At 40.5% G+C, this 24,840-nt stretch overlaps 1 protein-coding gene across 3 annotated transcripts in view; it reads left to right on the top strand.

Annotated features, from left to right (window-relative positions):
• TEX26 (testis expressed 26) overlaps positions 1-24,840 on the top strand; it is a 60,047-nt gene that overhangs the window by 26,303 nt on the left and 8,904 nt on the right. For 2 of the 3 annotated variants that reach the window (XR_005526182.1, XR_005526183.1), the window contains 3 exons: positions 115-291; positions 1,936-2,097; positions 22,953-23,081. Coding sequence is in view for 1 of the 3 variants with exons in the window: in XM_039221121.1 (XP_039077052.1) it covers positions 115-291; positions 1,936-2,097; positions 7,350-7,414 (404 nt within the window). In the remaining 2 variants the exon portion in view is untranslated. Of the gene's footprint in view, positions 1-114; positions 292-1,935; positions 2,098-7,349; positions 7,533-22,952; positions 23,082-24,840 lie in introns of those variants that run through there. The other variant, XM_039221121.1, reaches the window with a different exon arrangement.

Raw genomic sequence — 24,840 nt, 5'->3', positions numbered from 1 at the left:
GTTTAGTGTGATAAATTGGAAGCTACTGCCGGAAGCAAAAATGGAATGAAAATACAATGCTATTTTGAATAGTTTTCAAGCAGTTATTGCCTTGCATTTGTACCTCCACCCCAGTTCCAGAGATTAAGGAAAGTTCTCAGACGTCTCAGGACTGGAAAAAGTTACTTCCTCGACCTGCAGACACTGAATTTCGACAGAATTACCAAGTTCCAGCTAAAATTCCTGAATTGCAGGACTTTAATTTCAAATGTGGGTGCTACTCAAGCCTACCAGTTGCTTCTCAGGGTCAAGGTAAGTACACCATAGCTTTTAAAGCAACTTTATAGACTCTGTCCTTGTTCCAAGATTCTTCAGCACATTGGCAGGTAATCTTGGTAACTGTCATAAAGAATGCCAATGACCCCTGCATCCCTACATGGAGTCAAAACTATGCCTAGCTTCAAACCCAGGGAGTGAGTAAGCCCCAGAAAATAACTGAGTCCTTATGCTATGAAATGAGTGCATCCTCTGCCTGGGGGCAGTGGTTGAGATTGGGGGACGCTTCCTCCTTATAAAACAAAAGGAAGAATGTAGTTACTATAAAATGACTAAAAAAGAGACTGGATGGGACTCAAATTAGATTTGTCAATTATCCACTGGAAGCCTAACCATATGGTAAGTCCATCAAGTATCTTCAGATTTGGCAACCATTCCATTCAAGTGTTCTTTTATGATCCTGATTCCTATTGTTTTCAACAAAAAAGCTTTAAAAGTTCCATGACCAAGCCACTGGTGAAGAGAATAATTTGGTGTCAGTCTGAGATAGTGATATATTCCTCGGGTGGAGTTGATATCGGGTAGCACTATAGACAAAAATCACAGGATAGAAGCTTAGTATCTCCGGGTTAGAAGACAGCATAAAAGTTACCTTGTCTAGATCCTCACACCATGTGGAAATCCCCTGTATCCCATCCTTGCCAAGGGGTGATGTTGTAACTCTTTGGAGGATACCCCACCCCCCACACAACTCTTTCATTCTTAGGTAGTCCAACTATTGGGAAGTTCTCAATAGCTGGAAACTCCCTTGCTAAACTTTGGCTTTGGTTCTACTTCTTCCCACAGAGGTTAACTAGTATAAATTATTCTATGAAAACCATCTTTTATACCCTCCACACTCTCTACTTAAAGCATTTCCAGATCCTACAAATGCTTTTCTTATGATGTAGCATAAAAGTGCCCTCACCAGCCTGCTTCCTCCCTCTGGCCGGTGGTCCCTTTACAGGGAACTGAAAGCAGTATTTAAGGTGTCCTTAAGGTTCAAAGATTGGGCATGCTGTAGAAATTCGATTCTCACATCATGCTTTTTTTTTCATGATAATTCCATGACTTTCAGAACCCACATTAAATGAGCAATATTCAGAATCACATGTAAGTGATTTTGGCTTGGCTTGCACCTGATGCCTTTATTAGTTTAAAATATGTAATAAGTGCCAGCTGGAGATGTCATCACTGCTCACCTGAACATACCTGGGTCTCTGAGGGACTCCTCTTAGTATGTCAGCCCACGTCTGCACAGGAGATGGTACAAAAGGGAAAGAAGCTTCTGTGAAGGCATAGGTTTACTAAGGAGGCAGTGAACGCTACCATCCCAACACGCTGAGTGACAGGAAGAGTCGATTTCAGGGAGAATTTTTCTGAAAATTGTGGTCAAACTTGACCACCAGCCCCAATCACCCCCACTGCCAATAGCAACAGTCCTGAGTCCAAGCAGCCCTGCTCAGCCCGAGTCCTGGAAGGAGCCACTCATATACAGCACCTCGCTTTCCAGGACTTTAAGGGTGCTGAGTAAGCTCCAAGTTGGGTGCAGGGCTGTTGGGAGCTTACTAGACAAAGAAGGACAGGAATTCTTTGCTCAGTGATGGCCTCCATGTCTTTTCCTCCTGTGTGTCCCCTTAGTCCCTTCCGTGCTGTACAGCCCCCTGAGGAGTCAAGAGCTTATAAAGAACCAGACTGTGTACCAAAGCGATTATGGGAAAACCTCCCTGGATTACTTAATGATTTTAAACTCATTTACTCCCTCTCAAATTACAGAGTACCTTCAGAGTGTTTCCTGCAAAGGTAAGAGGAGGTCTTGAGTTACTATTTAATGGACTTACAGATCATAATACATTGCTTTATGCAAATAGAAATTGTTCCAACTTTTAGCCACTGGAGTTAAATGTTCACAAAAAGATAGATATTGCCTCATAGAAATCTCATAGTTTTGTGTAGACCTGAACCCACTGGAAAAAAGTTTTATTTCTTTTTTAATATTTTTAATGTTTACTTTTATTTTTGAGAGAGATAGAGTGTGAGCAAGAGAGGGGCAGAGAGAGAGGGAGACAGAGAATCTGAAGCAGTTCCAGGCTCTGAGCTGTCAGCACAGAGCCCAATATGGGGTTCCAACTCATGAAATGTGAGATCATGACCTGAGCCGAAGTCGGATGCTTAACCAACTGAGCCACCCAGATGCCCTGAAACTAAAGTTTTCTTAAAAGAGGTCCCAGTGACTGTAGCCCCACATATTATAAAAGAAACATCTAGCTTTTCACCCGTTTCTGATCTCACTCATTTCACTCATTTAACCCGTGGTTGAATTGCTCCCAGATGACTTCTGTTTTTATTACGGTTAAGTAATTTCTTCTGTGGGTGTTTATACTGTCTCACAATTTTGTCTTATCTTCTGTAATCTTTATTTCCTGTTCGGTGGTACTTTGTATGACAGGTTTTTTAGGGTACATGAGAATCTCTGTGTATAATGTCCTCAAAAAGAGTGAAGGCATGCTCAGGACAGCATTAGTTCATTCTGCTTAACAAAGTCCTGTCCCAGCTCAGGGCCTTGGGACTGGTATCTGCTTGGGAGCCTCTTAGGGGCAACTGGTCATTCTGTGCATGTGTAGAACATCAACGCAGAGAAGCTGTAGAGGAGGAAACTAGACTCTTCTAACAGCTGTGCTCAGCATCTGCTGCGAGCGACCATATGCCCTATCACTCCTCATTTTTGTGCACGTGCCTCAGTTCAGAAACATTTATTTTTATAAAGCATATTCATACACTGCTAAATGAATGTGTTAGGTAAGTTATAAAACACGCTAAATGCTAAAGGAAGAAGTGAAAAGTGATACAATATAATGTCATAGAATACAAATATATAGAATATAAATAAAGGTCCTGATAGTTCTTCCTACCCTCAATGGACCGTCCTCTGCACGGTCAGACTCTGTGTGGGTCACTGCCTTGTTTTGTGCCCTGAGGTCAAGCTTAAGCTTGGGATTCCACTGGCTACTCAATAATCCTCCAACTACTCCCTGTTGCCCACCTGGCTTGGGTCCCCAGTCTCTGTCCTTTGCCTGTCCCTACCTACGATCAGAAGAGCTTGATCCCCTGAAATCCTCACTGAAACCCTTTTATACTGAGATCACCTATGCCCCAGAAAACGGAAACCCTACTGTAGGCAAGACAGAGGGAAAAGAGGATACTTCCCATGATTGCAGACTGAGGGCTGATGGGCCAAAGTTCCTGAAAAGAGCTTGAATGTTGGGTTTCAAGAAGTACAAGACATAGGTGTTTTGCCTCACTCGAAGGCAGAACCAGAAGTCTGCATTTTCCACTGGGAGCCTCATTCCTTTCAACAGATGCCTCTGGGCTGGTTTGATGTGTCAGAAGGAAATCAAGAGGCTCTTTCAGGTCTGCTGGCCTGCCTTCTGTTTCTGTGCCCTGCTCAAGTTCATAGTCAGCATTCTGTGGGGTGCTCTTTTCACCTTGGTGCCACATCTGTTTGACCCTAAAGAGTGCTCCCAAAGCAGATGTTCCCACATGCCCAGGGACTTGAAATATAGATGGAGCTGTCACGTCTCTGTCTGCAAGGAAAACCCACGGTGGCTGCTGGCACTTCTGTCCTTGGTTGTCTGTGTGTGTGATTTGTAATTGAGCCTTAGTGTTGCCCCCCTCCGCCCAAGGGTGAACTAAGGACTCTTTAGATGCTTAGACAGCCTCTGCCTCACTCAGATCTACCTTCTCCAAGATTCCTAGCCTCAGCTGATTCTGTTGGACTTTCCCAGTTGGGCTTTTCTCTCCAGACAAGTGAGACACGGTCTATTAACAAAGTAGCATTGGGGCCAATCTAGGCTGTGGTAGCTTTTCAGATCTCCTCCTTTCCTGGTGCCCTCAGGAGGGTGCTGGGGGCAGGCACACAGATACTCATGTCCCAGAGCCTTGCCATTTTGCAGTGACTTGGTGGCTTGTAGGATCTGCTTGCTGGTGTTGGTTTCTCTTTCCTAGTTTTGCTTTAGAATGACCCACCATCAGCCAGCTAGCTAGAGGCTGACAAGCAAGTAGGAGGTTCCCTTTGAATTTTTGTGCCCAAAAACTCATGTCATTTTCTAGTGCCTTGGATGATGCTTTTGCATTTTGGATGGTGAGTGTCTCAGCAGAGCTCGTTTGTGGTAGGGCTGAGCCAGTATGCAAAGAACAAAAATATTGACAGATAGATATATTAGACTGAATGAATGATTACCATCTCAGCTTAAAGTATTTTACTGAATTATCCCTCTTAGACACTATCGGAGCCCAGAGCAGGTACATTTTGAAAGAGAGAGGGGAAGGGGAGGGATGAACGTCATGGCCTAAAGCAGGGGCTACAGAGGTGGCGGGGTGAGGTAGGATAGAGAAGACTCTGGGAAGACATAAAATGAAGCTGAAGAAGAAGAAAGGAGGAGCAGCTGAAGGCAAATCTTTTATTTCCAACAATGCTGAAGATCACTATTTGGTATTGAGTTTCTCTATTAGAACTTGAAGGATTTGAACTAGATGTCTTTAATAGCCATTCTGTTTTCAAAATTGTGTTAATCTCTGAGTGATTCAGATCACCCCATGGTTTATTCTTGAGGCCACTGTTATCTATTGGTAAAGACTGTCATCTCCCTACGTATTCCCCTCTTGAAAGACAAAATTATCTGAAATCTGGCTTCAGAATCTTTCAGCCATTACTCCCTCTCCATCTCTTCCAATGAAAACTCCCACGAATAGCCCTTCCTAGGGTGTGATTCAATACTGTTAAGAATATATTCACTGACTCAAGAAACCTCACTGATTGAGTATCTATCATGCTTACTTGATACCAAGATAAATAGAAAACAAATCCTTCTTTTTCAAGGAACTCATTTTCAGGTGTGGGAGACAGGCACACAGTTATAATGTTATAAGCTCTGTAATCAAAGTAATCTTTGGGTATATTACAACCCTGTGGACTGACAGGGTGTTAAGGAAGGCTGCTTCTGGGGGGCTTTCTTTAAAGGTTAAGGATGAATCACCCTGATAAGAAGTAGGGCCTTTCAGAGGAGCAGAGGGAGGAGCATAAATGAATTCATGGGGACACGAATCTGCATCCGTACATAATAAATACAGGTAGCATTAGAATGACAACTGGTAACCTTTTTGACATTAAGTTATTTAAATTGCTATTAAATTTGCTACAATCTCATCTTTTTTATTCATTCATGCCAAACTTGATTCACCTTCAATGCTTATCTTTGGTAGGAGAATGATTTTTTGTTCATTTGCTTGCTTACTTAAAATTAACTTAGCTGTAAGATTTAAAATGGAGACATTTGGGACTCAAAATGACTACTAAAACTAGCAAATGTTGAGAATTATGGAGCAAAAAGTTGCTTGTAGGTATGTCAAATAGTAGGATCACTGTAACACTTGTTACAGATTTGCCAGTTTCCTGCAAAGTTAAACCTACATCTACTCCATGACCCAGAAGATCTACTTCTGAGTATTCACCGAAGCGAAAAGAAAACACATGTCATAGAAGAACATGTACAAAAATGTTCATAACCATTTTATTCTCAATAGTCCCAGACTGGATACAACCCAAATCACCACCAATAGCAGAATGTAAACAAACTGGGTATATTCACAAAATGAAATACTACTAGATATTAAGAAACACCAGTTACTGATGTATTCAACAACATTATGCTGAGTGAAAGAAGCCAGACACAAAATCACACATTTTGTATGTTTGCATTTATTCAAAGGGCTACAACAGGCAGCACTTATCTGTGATGAAGGAAATCAGAACAGTGAGTGTCTTGAGGGAGAAGGTGTTGACTGGGAAGGAGCATGACAAGTCTTTCTGGAGTGGAGTGGTGGCAATGATCTCTATTATATGAATATAGGGGTTAATACATGCAAGTGTCAACCCATCAAACTGCACATGAAAGATCAGTGTGTTTAACTTCATGAAAAGTATACCAAAATTTAAAAATGCTGAGATCAGAAAAGATATGGAGTGGGGTGGGGATGGTTTACAATTAAATATTAGGTCATAAAAACAAAGAACCACAAAGAATTGGAGAGTAAACCTGAAACACACACACACACACACACACTCCTGATCTTTAGACTTCAGCGCATGGTAACATGGGCATTGAACTTGATAACATGGTACCCTTTGCATTCTTCCTTTCTTTTGGTTTTTGCTATGTAGATGACAATTGCTAGGAGTAAGAAAAATTTTATAGCTCTGCTCTGTAATATTAAAAGAATATATCTATATCTATATCTATATCTATATCTATATCTATATCTATATCTATATCTATATCTATATCTATATCTATATCTATATCTATCTATATATCTATGTAATGAGGATTAGGGAACCATGAATGTTCAGAACCAGTCAAGGCTCCTTTACTTTCCAGATGAGGAAATGGAGGCCAGGAGGTTGAAGGGCCCTCTCATGGTCAGTTGTTACTCAAAGATAGCAAAGCATACCAAGGTTTGTTGGCAGAAAAATAGCCCCAGCTTTAACGAGCTTTTGGAACAATAGCCTATATAGTTTTTTGGTCATCACTATTTATTACTGTGTCCTCAGTAGTAAAGGGTAAGGCTCTCCTATTTATTGTCTTTTATGGACCAGGCGCTTTACATAGCATTCCTAATCCAGTCCAGCAACGGAGCAAGGTAAGTACTATTATATATATTCAAAGACCAGGAAATGAAGGAATGGAGAGGACATGTGACTTGCCAGAAGTTGTGAGTGCAAAACAGAAACCTAAGCTTAGTTTCATTCCAGGCTCCATGTTCTTTCCAGGAAGACTTGGTGATCATTCGAATATGACGTTTTACTCTTTTTAATCAATAATTATACAATTGTATCTTGCTAGGTATTAGGCATATGCCCTTTGATATTTTGGTTCCATCAAATTTGTACCTAGAGCACTATTATCAGGTATTTTCTCCCCTTTCTAGAATTTCTCTATTTAGTGCTTAAATAATTAAATGGAAGATTTCATCCTGTTTTTCTTCATAATTTTCAGACAGACAAATTCTTGATCGCTTTATTCACTCTTACTATGGTGATGACAATGGGACAGAAAAATAAAGGAAACAGTTCAAATGAAGAAAATTGAAAATCAATGAAAGCACTGGGTCAAAGGGCCTACCTACTGAGTCATTGTTTTCAATAATGAAAAAAATAAGATCCAAATTGTTCTAAATAATTTTCATGGCTCTGTGTAATTTTGTTTTATTTTGTTTTTAAACAATAAAATGATTGAAGGCTATAAATCCTTTCCCACCAGCATAGCTTTAAGTGTATCCAATAGATTTTGCTATTATCTTTTGGATACTTAATTTGTGGTTTCAGTTTTGATATTCTCTTTGACCCAGAAATTATGCCAAACAGGTTTCTTAATTTTCCAATAATTAGAGGATTTAGAAAACCTTTTTATTGTTGATTGCCTGTTTGAAAGTAAAAAAAAATCTTTGCTTTGGGAAATATAGCAAAGTTTTCTTACATTATGCATATGATTAATTTGTAAATTACATGAATAAAAGAAGAGGAAAAAAAAGTATAGTTTATTGTATTTCTCACATCCTATCTATCTTTGCTTTAATTGTATACTTGAACTGTCAAATTCTGAAAGAATATTAAAAACATCCCACACTGGGGCGCCTGGGTGGCTTAGTCGGTTAAGCATCCCACTTTCGCTTAGGTCATGATCTCGCGGTTGGTGGGTTCGAGCCCCGCGTCGGGCTCTGTGCTGACTGCCAGCTCGGAGCCTGGAGCCTGTTTCGGAGTCTGTGACTCCCTCCCTCTCTGACCCTCCCCTGCTCACGCTGTCTCTCTCTCTCCTAGAAATTTAAAAAAAAAAAAAAACATTTAAAAACATCCTACACTAAGGGCACTTGGGTGGCTTAGTTGGTTGAGCGCCTGATTTCAGCTCAGGTCATGATCTCGTGGTTCGTGGGTTCGAGCCCTGCATTGGGCACTGTGCTGACAGCTCAGAGCCGGGAGCCTGCTTTGGATTCTGGGTCTCCATCTCTCTCTCTCTGCCCCTTCCCCTCTCGCACTCTGTCTCTCTCTCAAAAATAAACATTAAAAAAATTAAAAACAAAAAGACATCCCACACTAAAAATATGTTCATTAATGTCTTCTTATATTTCTAGGATTTTGTATATATAGCTGCTATGTTGATTATCAATATTCATGACTCTATATAATAGAGTTTTTCAGTAATTAGTTTTTTACCCATTACATACTATTCCTCTTTGACCTCATTAATAATTTTGGCCATGAATTACATTTTAGCTGATATTAGTGTTGCCATTCATATTGGGCTTGTTTTTCTTAACCTTTTCTTGGTATATTTTTTCCTTCCCTTAATTTCCAATCTTTCTTTGTAACTTTGTTTCAGTATGCTTCTAGAAATACCTTATGTCTGGGATTTATATTATAACTAATACAAGTCTTTGTCTTTTGCTAGAAGAATTTAGTCAGTAATTATGATGCTTGACATACTTGCTTTTATGATTTACATATTAGTTTTTGTTATTCTTTACTCTTCTTTTTAGGTTTCCTTTTAAACATTTTCTTTATTCTTTTCTTAAGCTATTAATTATTATTATTATTTTAATGTTTTTTTATTTATTTCTGAGAGAGAGAGAGAGAGAGAGAGAGAGTGAGCAGGGGAGGGTCAGAGAGAGAAAGGGAGACACGAATCTGAAACAGGCTCCAGGCTCTGAGCTGTCAGCACAGAGCCCAACACGGGGCTCAAACCCATGAACTGTGAGATCATGACCCGAGCTGAAGTCAGACGCTTAACTGACTGAGCCACCCAGGAGCCCCTAAAAATTTTTTCATGGGTTTGAGCCCATCTCGTACCGCACTTCTTACTCCATCCCCACATGCACATGCACACACATGCTCACATACACTTCACTGCTGATGGAGTTTGGAATTTTGGCTTCAAGCTTTTCTTCCTCACAATATCCTTCCCTATTTAAAGAAAACTTAAGGGGCTCCTGGGTGGCTCAGCCAGTTAAGCGTCCGACTTCGGCTCAGGTCATGATCTCACGGTTTGTGGGTTCGAGCCCCGCATCGGGCTCTGTGCTGACAGCTCAGAGCCTGGAGCCTGCTTCAGATTCTGTGTCTCCCTGTCTCTCTGACCCGCCCCTACTCATTCTCTCACGCTCTCTCTCTCTCAAATAAATAAAAAAATTAAAAAAAATCTTAAGAAATCTAAGTTTCAGCCCCATCATCAGTACCATCCATTTATATTTAACTATCACCCATTCATGCATTCTTTCTTTTTCCTAAAGATGAGTTCCCTGCTCTGACTTTCTTTTATTTGGCCAGAATATGTATGTGTTTTCACAGATGGGTTACCAGAATGGTAACTCACTGAATCTTGTCATTCTTTTGACCGTTTGTTGTAATTAAATGGTATCTTGTCTGGGTGTAGAATTCTTGGAACTGACTGATTTTCTCAGTTGCCCACAGTTACTCCATTGTCTTGGTTGAGAGTACAATTTATAAGTCAGATGCTGGTCTGGTTCAGTGACTACTACATGTGATCTGGGTGTGTGTGTGTGCGCGTGCACTTCCTGGAAGTTTATAAGATTGTCTCTTTAGAGTAGTTCAGTAACTTTTTGAGGCTATGTTCTGTGTCATTTGGAATTTTTCTTTAACTTTAGGTAATTTCTTTTATTTCACCTTTTGTTATTATGTACTTTCTCTATACTCTATGTAACTATGATACCTTTCCTCCTTCTGAATGTAATATTATTTGCAGCAGACGCCTCCTGGGTCTGTCCTTTTTGCCTTTTGCCTTTTTGTTTATGCTTGTCATTTTAAAAAATGCTTTTAACTTCTGTTGTATATTTCTTTCTTTTGCTCACTCAAAGCATCATTTTGGTTCTTAGCAATGACTGTTCTGTTTACCACACTTTGAAATCCAGGCATCAAATTTTATTCTACCTTTAGTTTTAGAAAGTCTTTTTTTTTCCTTCTATGATTGAGTCTCCTTGAGGGTTTACTTCTCTTTTGTTAAACTTGTCCTTATCTGCTTCATTGACTCTGCCACTTTTGGAGCCACCTTTTCTAATTATTGAGTCTGATCTTTTCCCTCAACATACAGAATATTCATAAAGGATATCATGGGTTGTCAGCCCTCAGGGTAGGCCAGTCCACTGGAGTCTCTGAGCCAAGAAAAATGAGCCTTAGGGGAAGTGGGTCAGTATTTGTTTTCGGATGAGCAGTGAAGGGGCGTGGCTAATGGAGAAAGGGTCCACTTGCTGCTGAAGGGCAGAGGACAGTCCCATGCTCTCTCTGGACTCCTCCAAGAAGGGGAAGAACAACTTGTGCCCAACTGCACAGACTGGGACAAGTTTATCCCACTACTGAAAACTTTTCCGAGTTTTATGGCCATCAGGCTTGGATAGGTTGTCTGGGAACCACAAGCAACAAGGGACCAGGTGTAGCACTTCTGGAAGGCATATTCCATATCTGCCCATTGGAGCCTATCAGAGAACCTTGAATCTGAGACCCGTGCTCTGGGCTCCAGCACAGAGCCTTCTCCCATGGTTCGGCACCTACTGCTCTACCGGCACAAAAGTTCAAGTAGAAGAAAGATTTGTACCTCTTCCCCATTTCTGAAGAATTTGTGACTTCATACCTGGCCCAGGCCCTGCTCAGTAATGTGCAGTTTGGTGGTGGTGAGGCATTCAGAGTGCATGTGAAGCTCTTTAAAGATAAGGCTTCTCAGCCTCACTTTCTCCACTTCCCCAGAAGTTCTGTGGGGACATCTCTCCCCTGCTCCCTGCCCTGAATAACAATTACCGGTAAGATTTGCATGGGGATGCAGCCTGACCACTCAGTTTTTTATGAATCTCATGTTTGCCCTGTCTTACTTTCCACTTCCATTTTGTATGAAAGCAGTAATATCCCAATGGTGTCTCTTTAAGATGGGTAATTTTCTACCTCTAGACTGGTGTTTGCCCCACTTGGGCCAACACTTGAACATCAAGATGCTGTTGATGTCTTCCTTGAAGTTCCAGGGATTTAGCTGTGGCCAGCCAGTAATTTCACATGGATTCACTTTTGGTTTAGTGTGTGTAGGTGGGACTTCGTGACTATCGTCACAATACTCGCTCCAAGGCATGGTCCACACTCCATTGGGATCTTGGGCCAAATACTAAGCAATGAGTAGCCACTTCAGTCAATATTTATTGAACATCTACTTAGTGTATGATATTTTGTTATAGTAGCCCAAATAGACTCATACACCTACCCCAAATGACCTGCCTTACTGACCCACAAATTGTGAGTGAAAACAAATGCTTTTTGTTGCATGCCACTGAGATTAATGTAACCATAGCTAAGTGATTCATGCACAATATTTATTTAGATGAGGCATTTCGGGGAAACCTCAGAATGAAATGAAGGGCATGGTACAATCAGTTCTCCTTAAAACTATTAAGTCTGAACACCACTAAAAACTCTTGGGTAGTGTTTAAAAAGTGGTTGTCTTTTAACACAGGAGAGGGTGGTTGTGGTTCCTTTGTATTTTAAAGGCTGCCAAATGGTGAAGGCATTTTAAACATTGAAAACTTCAAAGGTTCTCTGGAGGCCAGTAGCCACTAGTTATTTTAACGTGCCAAAGGATGTGAAGGATTGCTTTACTATGTTTCCTTTTCAGAGCAGATTGTCAAGACCAGATCAGTCAATGCATCCAATGTGAATTAATTATGTAATACTAGTATCTCTATTATTCTCTTTAAAAGAGAGTAGCATTTCAACACAGATAATGATTCTGAAATTCTTTCTCTTGTGGAATCCCCTGATGTTTTTTTTTTTATTCACTTTCCACTCTCTTGCAAAACTCACCCCCACATGCACACCCAATAAAAAAAAATACACATAACAGATTTTTATGCTTTCCAGAAACATCTGTTCTTTGTTTTTAACCTCTTGAGGAAACTGTGATATAAATATGTTTAAATTTATTCTATTCTGTTTAAAAAAACACTTTCACAAACAGAAGAGTAGAAAAGTAACATCACTTGAAATTAAAGAGTGCAGTAATTTATTTTAAAAAAATAAAAGAAACAGAAACATCACAGTGGGGCATATTGAATTTTCATTATGTGCTAAGAGTCTTTCTGCACAGCAAGTATGTGAGTCAGAGTAGTGCTTGTCAACCTTGGCTGCACAGCAGAATGGCCTAGAGAGATTTTAAAAATCCTGATGCCCCGACCATTCCCGGGACAATGACACCAGAAATTCTGGGGATGGAAGTCAGCAGTGGTCAATTCTAAATTTCCCCAGGTGATTCTACGGTTCAGCAAAGATGAAGAGAGCCATTGCCCTGAAGAAGTGACCTAGCTGGCAAGGTACACCTGTTAAGGGCAAGTTGCTAGTTTAGTTAAGGTCTGGCAGGAAAGAGAATCCACCCCCTTTGTTTCATAAGATGAGGCTTAAATGGAGTACTTCTGAGGGTGAGGCTTGCAGAAGTTAGCAATGGAAGGAAGCCGTTACCATCTCTAGGCTTGGTGGACAATATCACTGGAGCCCAGTGAGACCTAGATGCATGGAGAAGCAAGCCCCTGTCTCATGGGAGTTGTAGTTACGGAGGGATAAAGTCACTGCCAGAGACGTGCATCCTGGAGGGATGGGGGAAGAAATACTCCACTCTCACTTTCTCCTTCCCCTTGATGGAATCTGACCCCCTGTCCATGGCTCCCATTGACCAAGCCTAGTGGACTCCCACCAGAAAGCTATTGAGGAAGATACAGTCCAAAGGGTCAACCTCCAGTGGCACAGAGTGGGCTAGAGAAGGACATTAGAGAAGGGATTTTGGGGTCAAACTGAGTATAACCAACATAGCCATCTCGCCTTTCTGAGCCAAAGCCAAAAGCAGTGTGTGGGGCCAAGTACTGAATATGATTTCTAAATGTAATTATATAAAATGCTGTACAAGACAAAGTGAAATTATTCATTTGCGGAATCATCTTAAAAAATAATCACACCTCAGGGGCACCTGGGTGGCTCAGTCAGTTGCGTGTCCAACTTCGGCTCAGGTCATGATCTCACAGTTCATGAATTGGAGCCCTGCGTCGGGCTCTGTGCTGACAGCTCAGAGCCTGGAGCTGCTTCAGATTCTGTGTCTCCCTCTCTCCCTACTCCACCCCTGCTCATGCTCTGTCTCTCTGTCTCTCTCAAAAAATAAAACAAAATACTAAAAATTAAAAAAAATCACATTTAATGAAATAGGGATTGTTTCAGAAGACCTAAGGTATGTGATTACGACAGTTTAAACTTTATCATTCAACATTTATTAAAAAAAAGTTTTTAAAGTCTTTTGTGCCAGACACTGTCCCCTGCTAGCTACAGAAATCAAAGACACTGAAAACCACAGGTATGGGCCTCTGGGTGGAGTATTCTATCAATGTCTGTTATGTCGTCTGTGGTCCCAATCTTGTGTCTTTACTGATTTCCTCTTTGAGAAAGAAGTGTTCAAGTCTCCAACTATAATTGTGAATTTGTCTATTTATCATTTCAAGTTCATTGGTCTTTATGTTCCTCCTCATGTGTTTTGAAGCTGCATTGCTAGGAGCAAACACACTTGGGTTTTCCTAAAGAACTGACCCTTTTTTCATTATATATAGGCCCTCTTTAACCCTGATGATATTACACATTCTGAGGTTGATTTTGTCTATTATTAAGGTAGCTCTTTCAGCTTTGTTTTGATTAGTTTCTCTGTGGTATGTATTTTTCCATCCTTTTACAACTGTCTTCTCAATTTTTAATTTAATTTAATTTTTCTTTGTTTGAGAGGGAAAGAGAGAAGAGGAGGAGGAGGAAGGGGGGAGAGAGAGAAAGAGAGAGAGAGAGAGAGAGAGAGAGAGAGAATCCTAAGCAGGCCCCATGCTCAGCATAGAGCCTGATGCAGGGCTCGATCTCATGAACCATGAAATCATGACCTGAGCTGAAATTAAGAGTCAGGCACTCAACCAACTGAGCCACCCAGGTGCACCTGTCTTCATTTAAAGTGGGTTTCTTTGTGTGTATATGTACCACATCTTCTATTTCTATTCATCAGTCAATGTGCACTTGGGCTGTTTCCATAATTTGGCTATTGTAGATAATGCTGAAATATCAGGGTGCATGTATCCCTTTGAATTAGTATTTGTGGGTGGCAGGATGGGTTAAATAGGTGATGATTAAGGAGTGCCCTTGTGTTGGGCACAGGGTGTTGTATGGAAGTGTTGAATTGCTATATGTACACTGTATGTTAATTGACTGGGATTTAAATAAAAACCTAAATAATGGGGGTGCCTGGGTAGCTCGGTGGGTTGAGCAGCTGCCTCTTGATTTTGGCTCAGGTCATGATATCAAGGTTTGTGGATTCGAGCCCTGCATTGGGCTCTGTGCTGACAGTGTGAAGCCTGCTTGGAATTCTCTCTCTGCCCCTTCCTCACTCCCTCGCATGTGCTCTCCCTTTCTTTCAAAATAAATAAATAAACAAATCTTAAAAAAACTTAAAAAAAAAACCTAAAAAAAATAAAGTGGGTTTCTTGTAGATAGAAAATAATTAGACTTACTTTTTTATTCAATTTGATAATCTCTTTCAATTGATGCACTCATGCCATTCACATTTAATGTGATTATTGATATGATTGGGTTAAAAATTTTCATTTTGATATCTGTTTTCCATTTGATTTCATATTTTCTTTTTTCCTTCTTTTTCTAATTCCTCTTGGATTGATATCAGCATATTTTTTGGATCAATTGGATTGAGTCAGCATATTTTTATTATTCCATATTTGTCTCCACTATTATTATTTATGCTGCTTTCCCAAATATTTTCTAGTGCTTTCCTTAGTTTCTCCAATATACATCTTGAAGTAATATATATCCACCATCAAATATTTTACTACCTCCTATTAGCTTAAAAACCTTATAATTTTATATGCCTAATTACCCCCTTCTTTCCTTTGTGCTATTGTTATTATACATTTTATTTTTACCTATTCTATAAATATATAACACATTACTATTCTTTTTTAGATAGATTTCTTTTAGAAAAATCGAATTTGATATTGTCTTTATTTATTGTATCTCCAGCACTCTCCATTTCTTTGTGTAGGTCTGAGTTTCTGTCTAATTCCATATTCTTTAACATTTCTAAAGCTTTTCCTTCTGGTAGATTTTCACATGAGGGTCAAGGTCCATCTTTTCATTAGCTGGACTGAGTTTTAGGTTAGTTGTTGCTAGGATTACCCTCAGTATAACAAAACCTTCAAATTGTTCTCAGTTTTTGTTTGAGAATATCTCTGTTTCTTTCAGTTATGGAAGATATTTTTTGAGCTCTGGAATTTTTGCTTGACACATTTTTTTCTTTCAACATTTTAAAGGTGTTCCTCCTTTGCCTTATTGCTTGCCTCATTTCTGACAAGGGGCACCCTAATTCTTATCTTTATTCCTCTGTAATATGTCTTTCTTCTGTGACTGCTTTAAAATTTTTCTTTCTTTCTTTTTTTTTCAAGGAGTTTGAGTATATTAAGTTTTTGTTTGTACTTTTGTTCTCTGAGCTTCTTAAATCTATGGTCTGGGTCTGTCATTGATTTTGGGAAATTCTTAGCCATTATTCTGTTAAATATTTCTTCTGCCCTATTCTCTTGTTTTTTGCCTCTATGATGCTAAGTACACATATATGATTTGGCATTGTCACACAGCTCTGAAATATTCTGTTCTGTTCATTTTTTTTTTTCCTGCTCTATTTTCTTTGTGTGTTTCAGCTTGGCTAATTTCTATTGGCCAGCCATCAAGTTCACTGATTCTTTTCTGGACTGTGTCAGGTTTACTGATCAACCCATCAAAGGGGGTTCTTCATCTCTATTTCTACATTTTTCATTTCTAGCATTTCCATTTGATTCTTGTGGTTTCCATCTCTGTGCTGCCATTACCTACTTGGTATTATGTACGACTTTGATATATTAATCATAGTTGTTTAAAATTTCCCATTATAAAGTTCCAACATCTGTTGGAACTGATTTTTTAAAATTGTCCTTACATGTGCCTTGTAACTTTTTGCTGGAAGTTGAACATCTTGTGTATCACGACAGAAGCTGAAGTAAATAGTTTTCATGACAGGGAACTGGCATGCTTTTTCTTCTAGTAGGCCTTTTGTGTGGGAGTTAGTGTTCATACAGTTAGGTTTGTTGTTGCTATGGTTACCCTGGGTGCACCACGGGCCTCAGATTCCTCTAACAATACCTTGTCGTGTAACAGTACCTTGTAGCATAGCAGCTGGTTTTCCAGAGGGTGTTTTCAATTCCTGCTCCTTCCCCAGCTTTAGATCTGTCCTGTACAATGCACCTCAGTATGGGCATGTCTCCACACTTGCAATGCTCCCGGCACTATTCTACTGTTACTTGTTACTCAGTTTGTTAGCATCATGGTGGGGATGTTCTCTGGTGCACTGCTTAAGCCTATTCTTAGGCTGATACTAGGTTCCCAGGTCTTGGGATGTGGCCTTCTGAGGATTCCTGCCTCAGCCCTACCTATAGTTCTGAGCCCAGTGCTTGTGTCTGTCCCTTTCCAATGAATAGAGGAAATTTTCATTTCCCTTCCTTCAGCAGCAGTGGGGTTTCCCCTATATCCTAGGGGCAGTATTATTTTTTTTCCCCATAGATTAAAGCTTTTATTCCATAGGGGAGATAGAGAAAGGAGTCTGGGTTTCCTACTCCTCCTGTGGTAGCTACTGTCCCTAAGCCCTGCACCATATTTTCCCTGGAGAGTCACCAGTCTCTTCCATGAACTCGTGGGGTGGGGGGTGGGGAGTCCATGGAGAAGGCTGGAAGGGGGTGGGAGATCCCCTAAGTTCTGCAGCCTCACTGGGCTCCACACTCTACTGCCAGCCCATAGTCTCTATCAAATCACTAACTGTTCTTGCAGAACTTTTCTGGTGTCCAGCTGTTCTCTCCTAGGTAAGCAAATATTAGTACCCATCTCACCCTACAGGTGCCTGGGTCTCCTTCGATTTGGGGCTAGATGGTTGACCTGTGACCTCAGTTCTGTGATTGGCACAAAAAGGTGCAAACCTGCAGTTTGTCCAGGTTTCTGTCATTGTTGTCCTGATAAGGGTGGGAATTACACCTTTTCCACCTCTCCAGAGCCCCGAGCAGAAACCAAAAGTCAGAAATAGGGTTTTTAGTTGAGGTTTTCTGTCTTTTAACAGTTTCCAATTTCCAGTTATAAATAAGTCCTGAGAACGCAAGTATGGCACAATGATTGGAATTTGCAGTGCTATATTGTGTATCTGAAAGCTGCTGAGACAATAGATCTTAAACGTTCTCACCACAAGAAAAAAATTTGTAGCTATATAAAGTGATGGATATTAATTAAACTTATTGTGGTGATCATTTCACAATATCAACATGTATCAAGTCATTAGATTGTATCCCTTAAATTGATCCAGTGTTATATGTCGATTGTATCTCAATAGAACTAAAAAAATGTGACTTTTTTGGCATGTTAATGATATCTCACTAAAAAATCATAGTGTTTTTAATTGATGGATATAATTAGTCTGTAGTCAGTTATTAACAAATTTTAATAGTTTTTAACTTTTATTCTATTAGTTTAATTTTTCTTATTTTTATAGTAATTATAAACACCTATAAAACACTTTGGGTAACATTTAATTAGAAACAGGACCAATATGAAGAAAACTCATAAAATTCTCTATGGAACATGAAGTAAGTTCTTGAGTAAATAAAGAGGCAGTGCCGTTTCATACAGAAGATTCAATATTGGCCAAATGTCACTTTCTCCTAAATTGACTTCTAAATGTAATACCAATATACTTTTTAACAGTAGCTTCGTGAGTCTATATAGCTGTGTGTGTAACTTGGCAAAAAATTCCAAAGCTCATTTGGAAAGAAGAAATGTCAAGAACATCCAGGAAATGTTTAATCCTGAAGATAATTGGAGAAAATAGTTAGGAGACAATTTCCCTCACAAATATTTAAATGTGTCAGAAAGTTAGCATACTACTACACTCTGTCGCAGGAGCAGGGAAAATGGACAGATTAATGACAGAAAATAGGCCAGGAAAAGACTACAGTATATGTGGGAATGTGGTATGTGCCAGCACAAAACTGTGGGGGGAAATAGTTTCCCAAATAAATGTCATTGAAACCCAACCATGCGGACAAAAGATGTACCTGTACATCATTCCCTCCGTAAATTGCAGAATGGATTAAATAAATAAATGTAAAATGTTTAAAAACATGAAGACACTAGAAATTTTTTTTTTCCTAGCGAGGGTAAAAAAACACAGATTCTTAAATAAAGAGACTATTAAATCTGTGCACCTAAACAAGCCCCTTCCCCCTCCCAAACAACCTTGGCATAAAAATGAGAGACAACTGGAAAAGGATTAGCATCGCCTATGACAAAGCGGCAATAGTCTATTCAAATAGTTTTTATAAATAAACCAGAAATTAACACATGCCTTAATGGAAAAATGGGCAAAAGCTTGCCATATTGGCTAAGATGAACCGAACACTGTTGACAGGGTGATAAAGGCTGCCCTCATGGGTGGTGGCAGTGAGTATGAGTTTGTAACAAACGACCAGGAACTGGGTGGCCTGAAACAACAAAAATTATTGTCTCACAGTTTGGGAAGCTAGAAATTGGAAATCAAGGTGTTGGCAGGGCTTTGCTCCCTCCACAACCTCTAGGGAAGAATTCTTCTATGATTCTTTCAGCTTCTGGTAAACCTCAGTGTTTCTGGATTTGTAGAAGCATCAATTCAATCTCTGCCTCCAGTGGCACATGGCATTTGTTGGAGGCCGGCACCGGCAGGTCCAGGGGTCCCTGAAGGATGGATGGTGTCGGCGAGAGAGTGAGTGAGAGAGCCCCGAGATTCTTTCTGATCACCAGGCAGGCATGTTCATCCTGTCGGTTTTGGTGTCTTTATTTACAGGTCAAATGTTAACATGGCATCGGGAAATGGAATTTTTACAATGGATAGCTCTTTGTGATAAGATGTTTTTGGAAAATGTACAGAAATAGGTTTTACAGAAGTCTTCTTGCAGAACTGCTCCAATTATAGTGAGGTTGAGTAACTAAGAAAATAACAGGGTGTTCAAATTTTAATAACGCTAAGATTGAGTCATAGGTTTGTAGATACTCTTATCCATCCTCATCACAGCTGCCAGGGTAAGGGAAGGTGTTTGTGGAAAGTAGGCCTTAGGGAAGGGGCTGCTATACACCATCAGTTAGCAAAGGTGTATGTACTAACTTATCTTCTGCCCTTATCTGTTCCTTCTAAGTTAGGCTCTTTGTCTCCACGCGAGACTTGATTTTCCTGTTATATTCTTTATTGCACCAGAGAGCCAACCATACCTTTAAAGAGTTTAGCTCATTTCCCATACATAGAATAGCCTCTTTGAGTGCATTTACCTTTGTGTCTACTTTTATGATTTCTTGAATAGCTAGGGCATGAGAGACATTTTTGGTTAGTTGATTTACATGTTGAGCTATACGAACATCCTGAACTAACGCAATGGTAGAAACAGAATTGTACATGTAAAAGTCAATCTTTTGTGAGTAAGGGTCATTAGCCTGTTTATAGCTCAAGGGAAAGTATGGAGGGAAACAGGACCTTCTGGAGACACAATGCCTGTTCCCATAATCAAAAGAAGAAGTTCCCACAATAAGTTCCTTCACAAGGTGCAATCATCATACCAGGGCCGGAATAAGGGGACAGGTCACTCCCGATATTGATCAACAAGGTACCTTAGGGGTCAGTGCTCAAGGAGAAATAATTGAGTGGGGGTGGATATCGGTCGTCATCTGCTTGGCAAGAGACCATGCAAACTTGCTTTAACCTCACCAGGAGTTTTCTCGACTAGTGGGCTCAGAATGGCTCCTAACAGGCATTCTTCCTGTGTCTTTGTATGTCTACACGACCATCTTACCTCTGTGTCTCTGTCCACATTACCCTCTTCTCATAAGGACATTCATCATAGCAGACAAGGGCCCGCCCTAATCCAGTATAATCTCAGTTTGACAACATGTTTCCGTCCCCCTTTCACAAATTTACCACAAATGGGAGAAGTTACATGCCCAGTTTATTTTTTAAATCAAAGATCTATAAAACTGGAGAAAAATGTCAATGACTATTATGCCCATTAACAGGGGAACATTAAGTAAATTCAGAATGTAACACCATGCACACAGTTAGGGCTCTATTTTTTTAATGTTTATTTTTGAGAGAGAGACACACAGAGCACAAAGAGGGGAGGGGTTGAGAGAGAGGGAGACACAAAATCTGAGGCAGACTCCAGGCTCTGAGCTGTCAGCACAGAGCCTGACACAGGGCTCGAACCCACGAACCGTGAGATTGAGACCTGAGCAGAAGTCAGATGCTTAACTGACTGAGCCACCCAGGCACCCCTAGGTCTCTGTTTATTGACAGAAACACAGTCTAGATGTCTTGCTAAGTAAAAAAAGTGATGTGATGTCATTTCTATAAAATTACACAGGGGCGCCTGGGTGGCTCAGTCGGTTAAGCGTCCAACTTTGGCTCAGGTCATAATCTCACGGTTCATGGATTCGAGCTCCACGTCGGGCTCTGTGCTGACAGCTCAGAGCCTGGAGCCTGTTTCTGATTCTGTGTCTCCCTCTCTCTCTGCCCCTCCCCTGCTCACTCTGTCTCTCTCTCTCTCTCTCAGAAATAAGTAAAACATTAAAAAATAAATAAAATTGCACAATTTCCCATTAATATAAAACAATACACTGATGTCCACCACAGTATACTTTATCTTGAGGAATGGATATCAGAGTTTTACCAGATGACATCTCACATGTAGTGCATAAAGTAAGAGCCTTTCCACACTTTTTATAAAATATCAGGAGAGACCAAAGGGGATGCAGCTGTTGGTGAGGTCCAGAGGACCCCACACTTGACGACAAAGAGCCAAGCTGGTACATCTCAAAGCAGAAATCTCAGATGGGTCCCATCCTAGCTGGGCTGCTTGCTTCATGTGTAAGTGAGGATCACAGCACTTCAGGAAGTTGACCCAAAGAATAAGTACATGAAGTTTTGGGATAGACTGGCAAACTGAGAAGTGCCACTCATTCATGCTTCTCCTATTTTAGGCATATTTCTAATCCCTGGAATTTCTGCTAGAAAAGAGATCAATGTATATCCATGGAGCTTATGGTCTGAAAGTAGAAAACTGATAATAAATGTATAATACAGTGACAGTCCCAGTAGTGTGAAGAAAAACGTACATATAATATAAATATGTATTTCACATGTGATACACCATGTAAATATATTCTACAGTGTTGAATTTGGGAGTCTGAAGGAAAATACAGCAGGCTAACCACAGAGAGACATGAGGGGTTGCTATTTTTGGTGGGGGTGGTCAGGAAGGCTTCTATAAGGTGGCGTTGAGCTCATTCCTGACAGAAGCCATGGAGGAGGGGAGAATCTTATGGATATTTAGAGGAAGGGCTTTCCAGGTAAGGGGACAGTGGCAGAAGCCCTACATGCACTAAGAGAAGGTCAGTGTGGTCCTAGATAACCCCGAAGAGAACGGTAAGAGATAAGGTCAGGAAGGTAGGAGGGCAGGCAGATCACAGGAGCCTCTGATGGTACGGGTTTTGCATTGCATTTTGCTTGAATGAGATGAACCCATGGAAGGGATTTGAGTAGAGGATTGACATGACCCAACTTCTGTTTTTAAATGATGGCACTCTACACAGCATATGGAGTAGGGAGGCAGAAGTTAAAACAGGGAGACCGACCTGAGGCTAGTGGCAATGGCCAGGCAAGGGATGCGGGTAGCTTGGCCTTAGTGTTGTTGGTGGAGAAAGTGAGGAATGGTTGGACTCTGAAGAGATTTCAAAGGTAGAACCTGTAGAATTTGTTGGTGGAATGTGTGTTTGCAAGGGAAAGAGAAGGAGATAGCTTCAAGGATTTTTCCACAAGCAATTGGAAAAATGGAGCTGCTATCTGAGTCAGGGAAGATGAGAGAGTGGGGTTGGGTAATCAAGAGTTCAGTTTTGGACAGTGGGTGGCATTCAAATATAATTATTAATTGCACCCTGTCAGGGCAAAGTGATGAGAACGTACTTTTATTTTTATTTTTATTTTTTTTAGAGAGAGTGAGTGAGTGGAGGAGAGGGGCAGAGGGAGATAAAGAGAGAGAATCTTAAAAGCAGGCTCCATGCTCAGTGTGGAGCCTGACGCAGGGCTCAATCCCATAACCCTGGTATCCTGGTCTGAGCTGAAATGACTGAGCCACCCAGATGCCCCAAGACAGTACTTTTAAGACCAGAGTTATTTTTCTCCCTGGCATTTCCTCCTCACTCCACCACCAACTTCATGTTAGCATCAGTTACCTTCTCCAATGATGGGATTAACATACCTTAATGTAGATGAATGAGGGAGGAGCAGAGAGAGGAAGTACCTACCCTGCTACTCCAGTTATAGACCCTGGCAGTAAGAGGCAAGCCACCACTGTGAGCAGAGCTCATCAGCACTGACTGTTCCCAGCGAGAAAGCAGCAAGATTTTCTTCAGCTAGCATCTCTCTGATCATTAGTAATTGCTCTAGGGCACAGAGTGGACACCGTGCTCATCAGTAAAGGAGTACCTGGTGGGTTTTGCTGGCTGATACCATGAACTGGAGAGTGAGAAGAGCAAGCTCTGCTTTGGGAAGGTTAGAAACATCTCATGTTAACAGGTAAGAAAAGTTATCTTCATTCTTTGCTGTTTTTTTTTTAATCTCATAGAATTTTCTAGAATTCCGCCTGGGTCCAGACAGTTGTTTGCTGTAACAGTGAGTATTATGAGGTAACTGTTTATGTTGTCAAGGAAGCAGGTTTTGCTCCTCGGGAGGAAGGTAAAGGGAAGTTTGTCACATGCAGTGTGGAGGCCAACCACACCCCCTTGGGCTGTCCTGAACATTTGCGGGCTACAGTGGCTTTTGGGCTCAGTGTCCTTAACTGGCTGTTGCTATGGAATTTTGTCTCTGGAATCAGAGCCTCTGCTTTGATAATTTAATTGCACTTAAAAAAAAAAAACCCTTGAATTTGTGTAAATCCTGAGAATATCACAAGAGGGCTTTTGATTAATGCAAAATTAAAGCTCTTTCAGAAGCATTAATTGAATAAAAAGAACACTATTCAAAGAGCTCTAAGGACATCCCAAACCATTTGAAGATAACAGACTCTACCGTCATTATCTTAAAATCTGGTTAATTAAAGTACTAAGTGTCATCAAACATTTTGACTTCGGGGTACTTTATTTATATTTGTTTCTATCTAATTTTCTTGTTGTCCTGACCATTAGGTTTGTGTTCTTTTTTTTTTTTTTTCTTTTCTCACACTTCCCAGTCATGTTAGCAGGAAAAGAAACCTTAAAGTATTTTCAACTCAGTCTTTCAACCCATCCTTCTTACTGGTCAAGTGTTGATGAAGAATCGTAATTAAAAAGTGATCCATTTCCGGGTGCCTAGATGGCTCAGCCAGTTAAGCAACTGACTCTTGCTTTCTGCTCAGGTCATGATCTCGCAGTTTGTGAGATCAGGCCCTGCGTTGAGCTCTGTGCTGATAGTTGTGAAGCCTGCTTGGGATTTTCTCTCCCCTTCTCTCTCTGCCTCTTTCTTTCTCTCTCAAAATAAAAAAAAGTAAACATTTTAAAAAATGATCCATTTTTTCTGAGGTGGCTAAGATACAATGTGCTTTAACTTGGCAGAAGAATGTGACAGAAACAAACTGTAAACGTATTATTATGTTAGAATCCATATTGACAAAAAATACACTTAAAAATCGTTGCCACATGCACCATCTAGGAGGCTCAGTACTATAGCTCATAGGAGACCCACGTTGCCTAGATATTTAGAAAACTGATTACTTACAACATACAGTTGCTGGTAGGGGGTGCTCCAAAGTTGGTTAAATCAACAGCTCAAAAGTGTAATTTAAAACAAATATCCTATGTATCCTTGTTCAGGCTTTGGGCCTCACATTCATCTGGGTTGCATGTGGTTACCGCATCTCTAATGAGAGTCCACACATCTGAGGCAAAGGAAGAACTTGGTGTCCCCTTTTCTTCACTTTTTAAATTTCTTCTTCTATTTTTAAATTTATTTTTAAGGAGAGAGAGAGCCCATGCACGTAAGTGGGGGAGGGTAAGAGGGAGAGTGAGAGAAAGAATCTCAAGCAGGCTCCACACCAAGCAAAGAGCCTGATGTGGGGCTCGAACTCACCAACTGTGAGATCATAACCTAAGCCAAAATCAAGAGTTGGATGCTTAACCAACTGAGCCACTCTTCACTTTCTAAAAGCATGAAACCTTTCCCAAAAGCCACCCAGTGTTCTTCCACTCACATCTGATGGGACAAGTTTTGTCACCTACATTTGACTAAGCCCAAACCGTCCAGGAGAACAGGTTATCTTTGCTGTCTTAGATCTCATGATTCGCCCCTTGGGACCAAGGAG

Source organism: Hyaena hyaena, unplaced genomic scaffold, assembly GCF_003009895.1.
Source record: "Hyaena hyaena isolate Hyena2069 unplaced genomic scaffold, ASM300989v1 scaffold_944, whole genome shotgun sequence".
Classification (NCBI taxonomy): Eukaryota; Metazoa; Chordata; class Mammalia; order Carnivora; family Hyaenidae; genus Hyaena; species Hyaena hyaena.
This window is presented reverse-complemented; position numbering and strand designations above follow the sequence as displayed.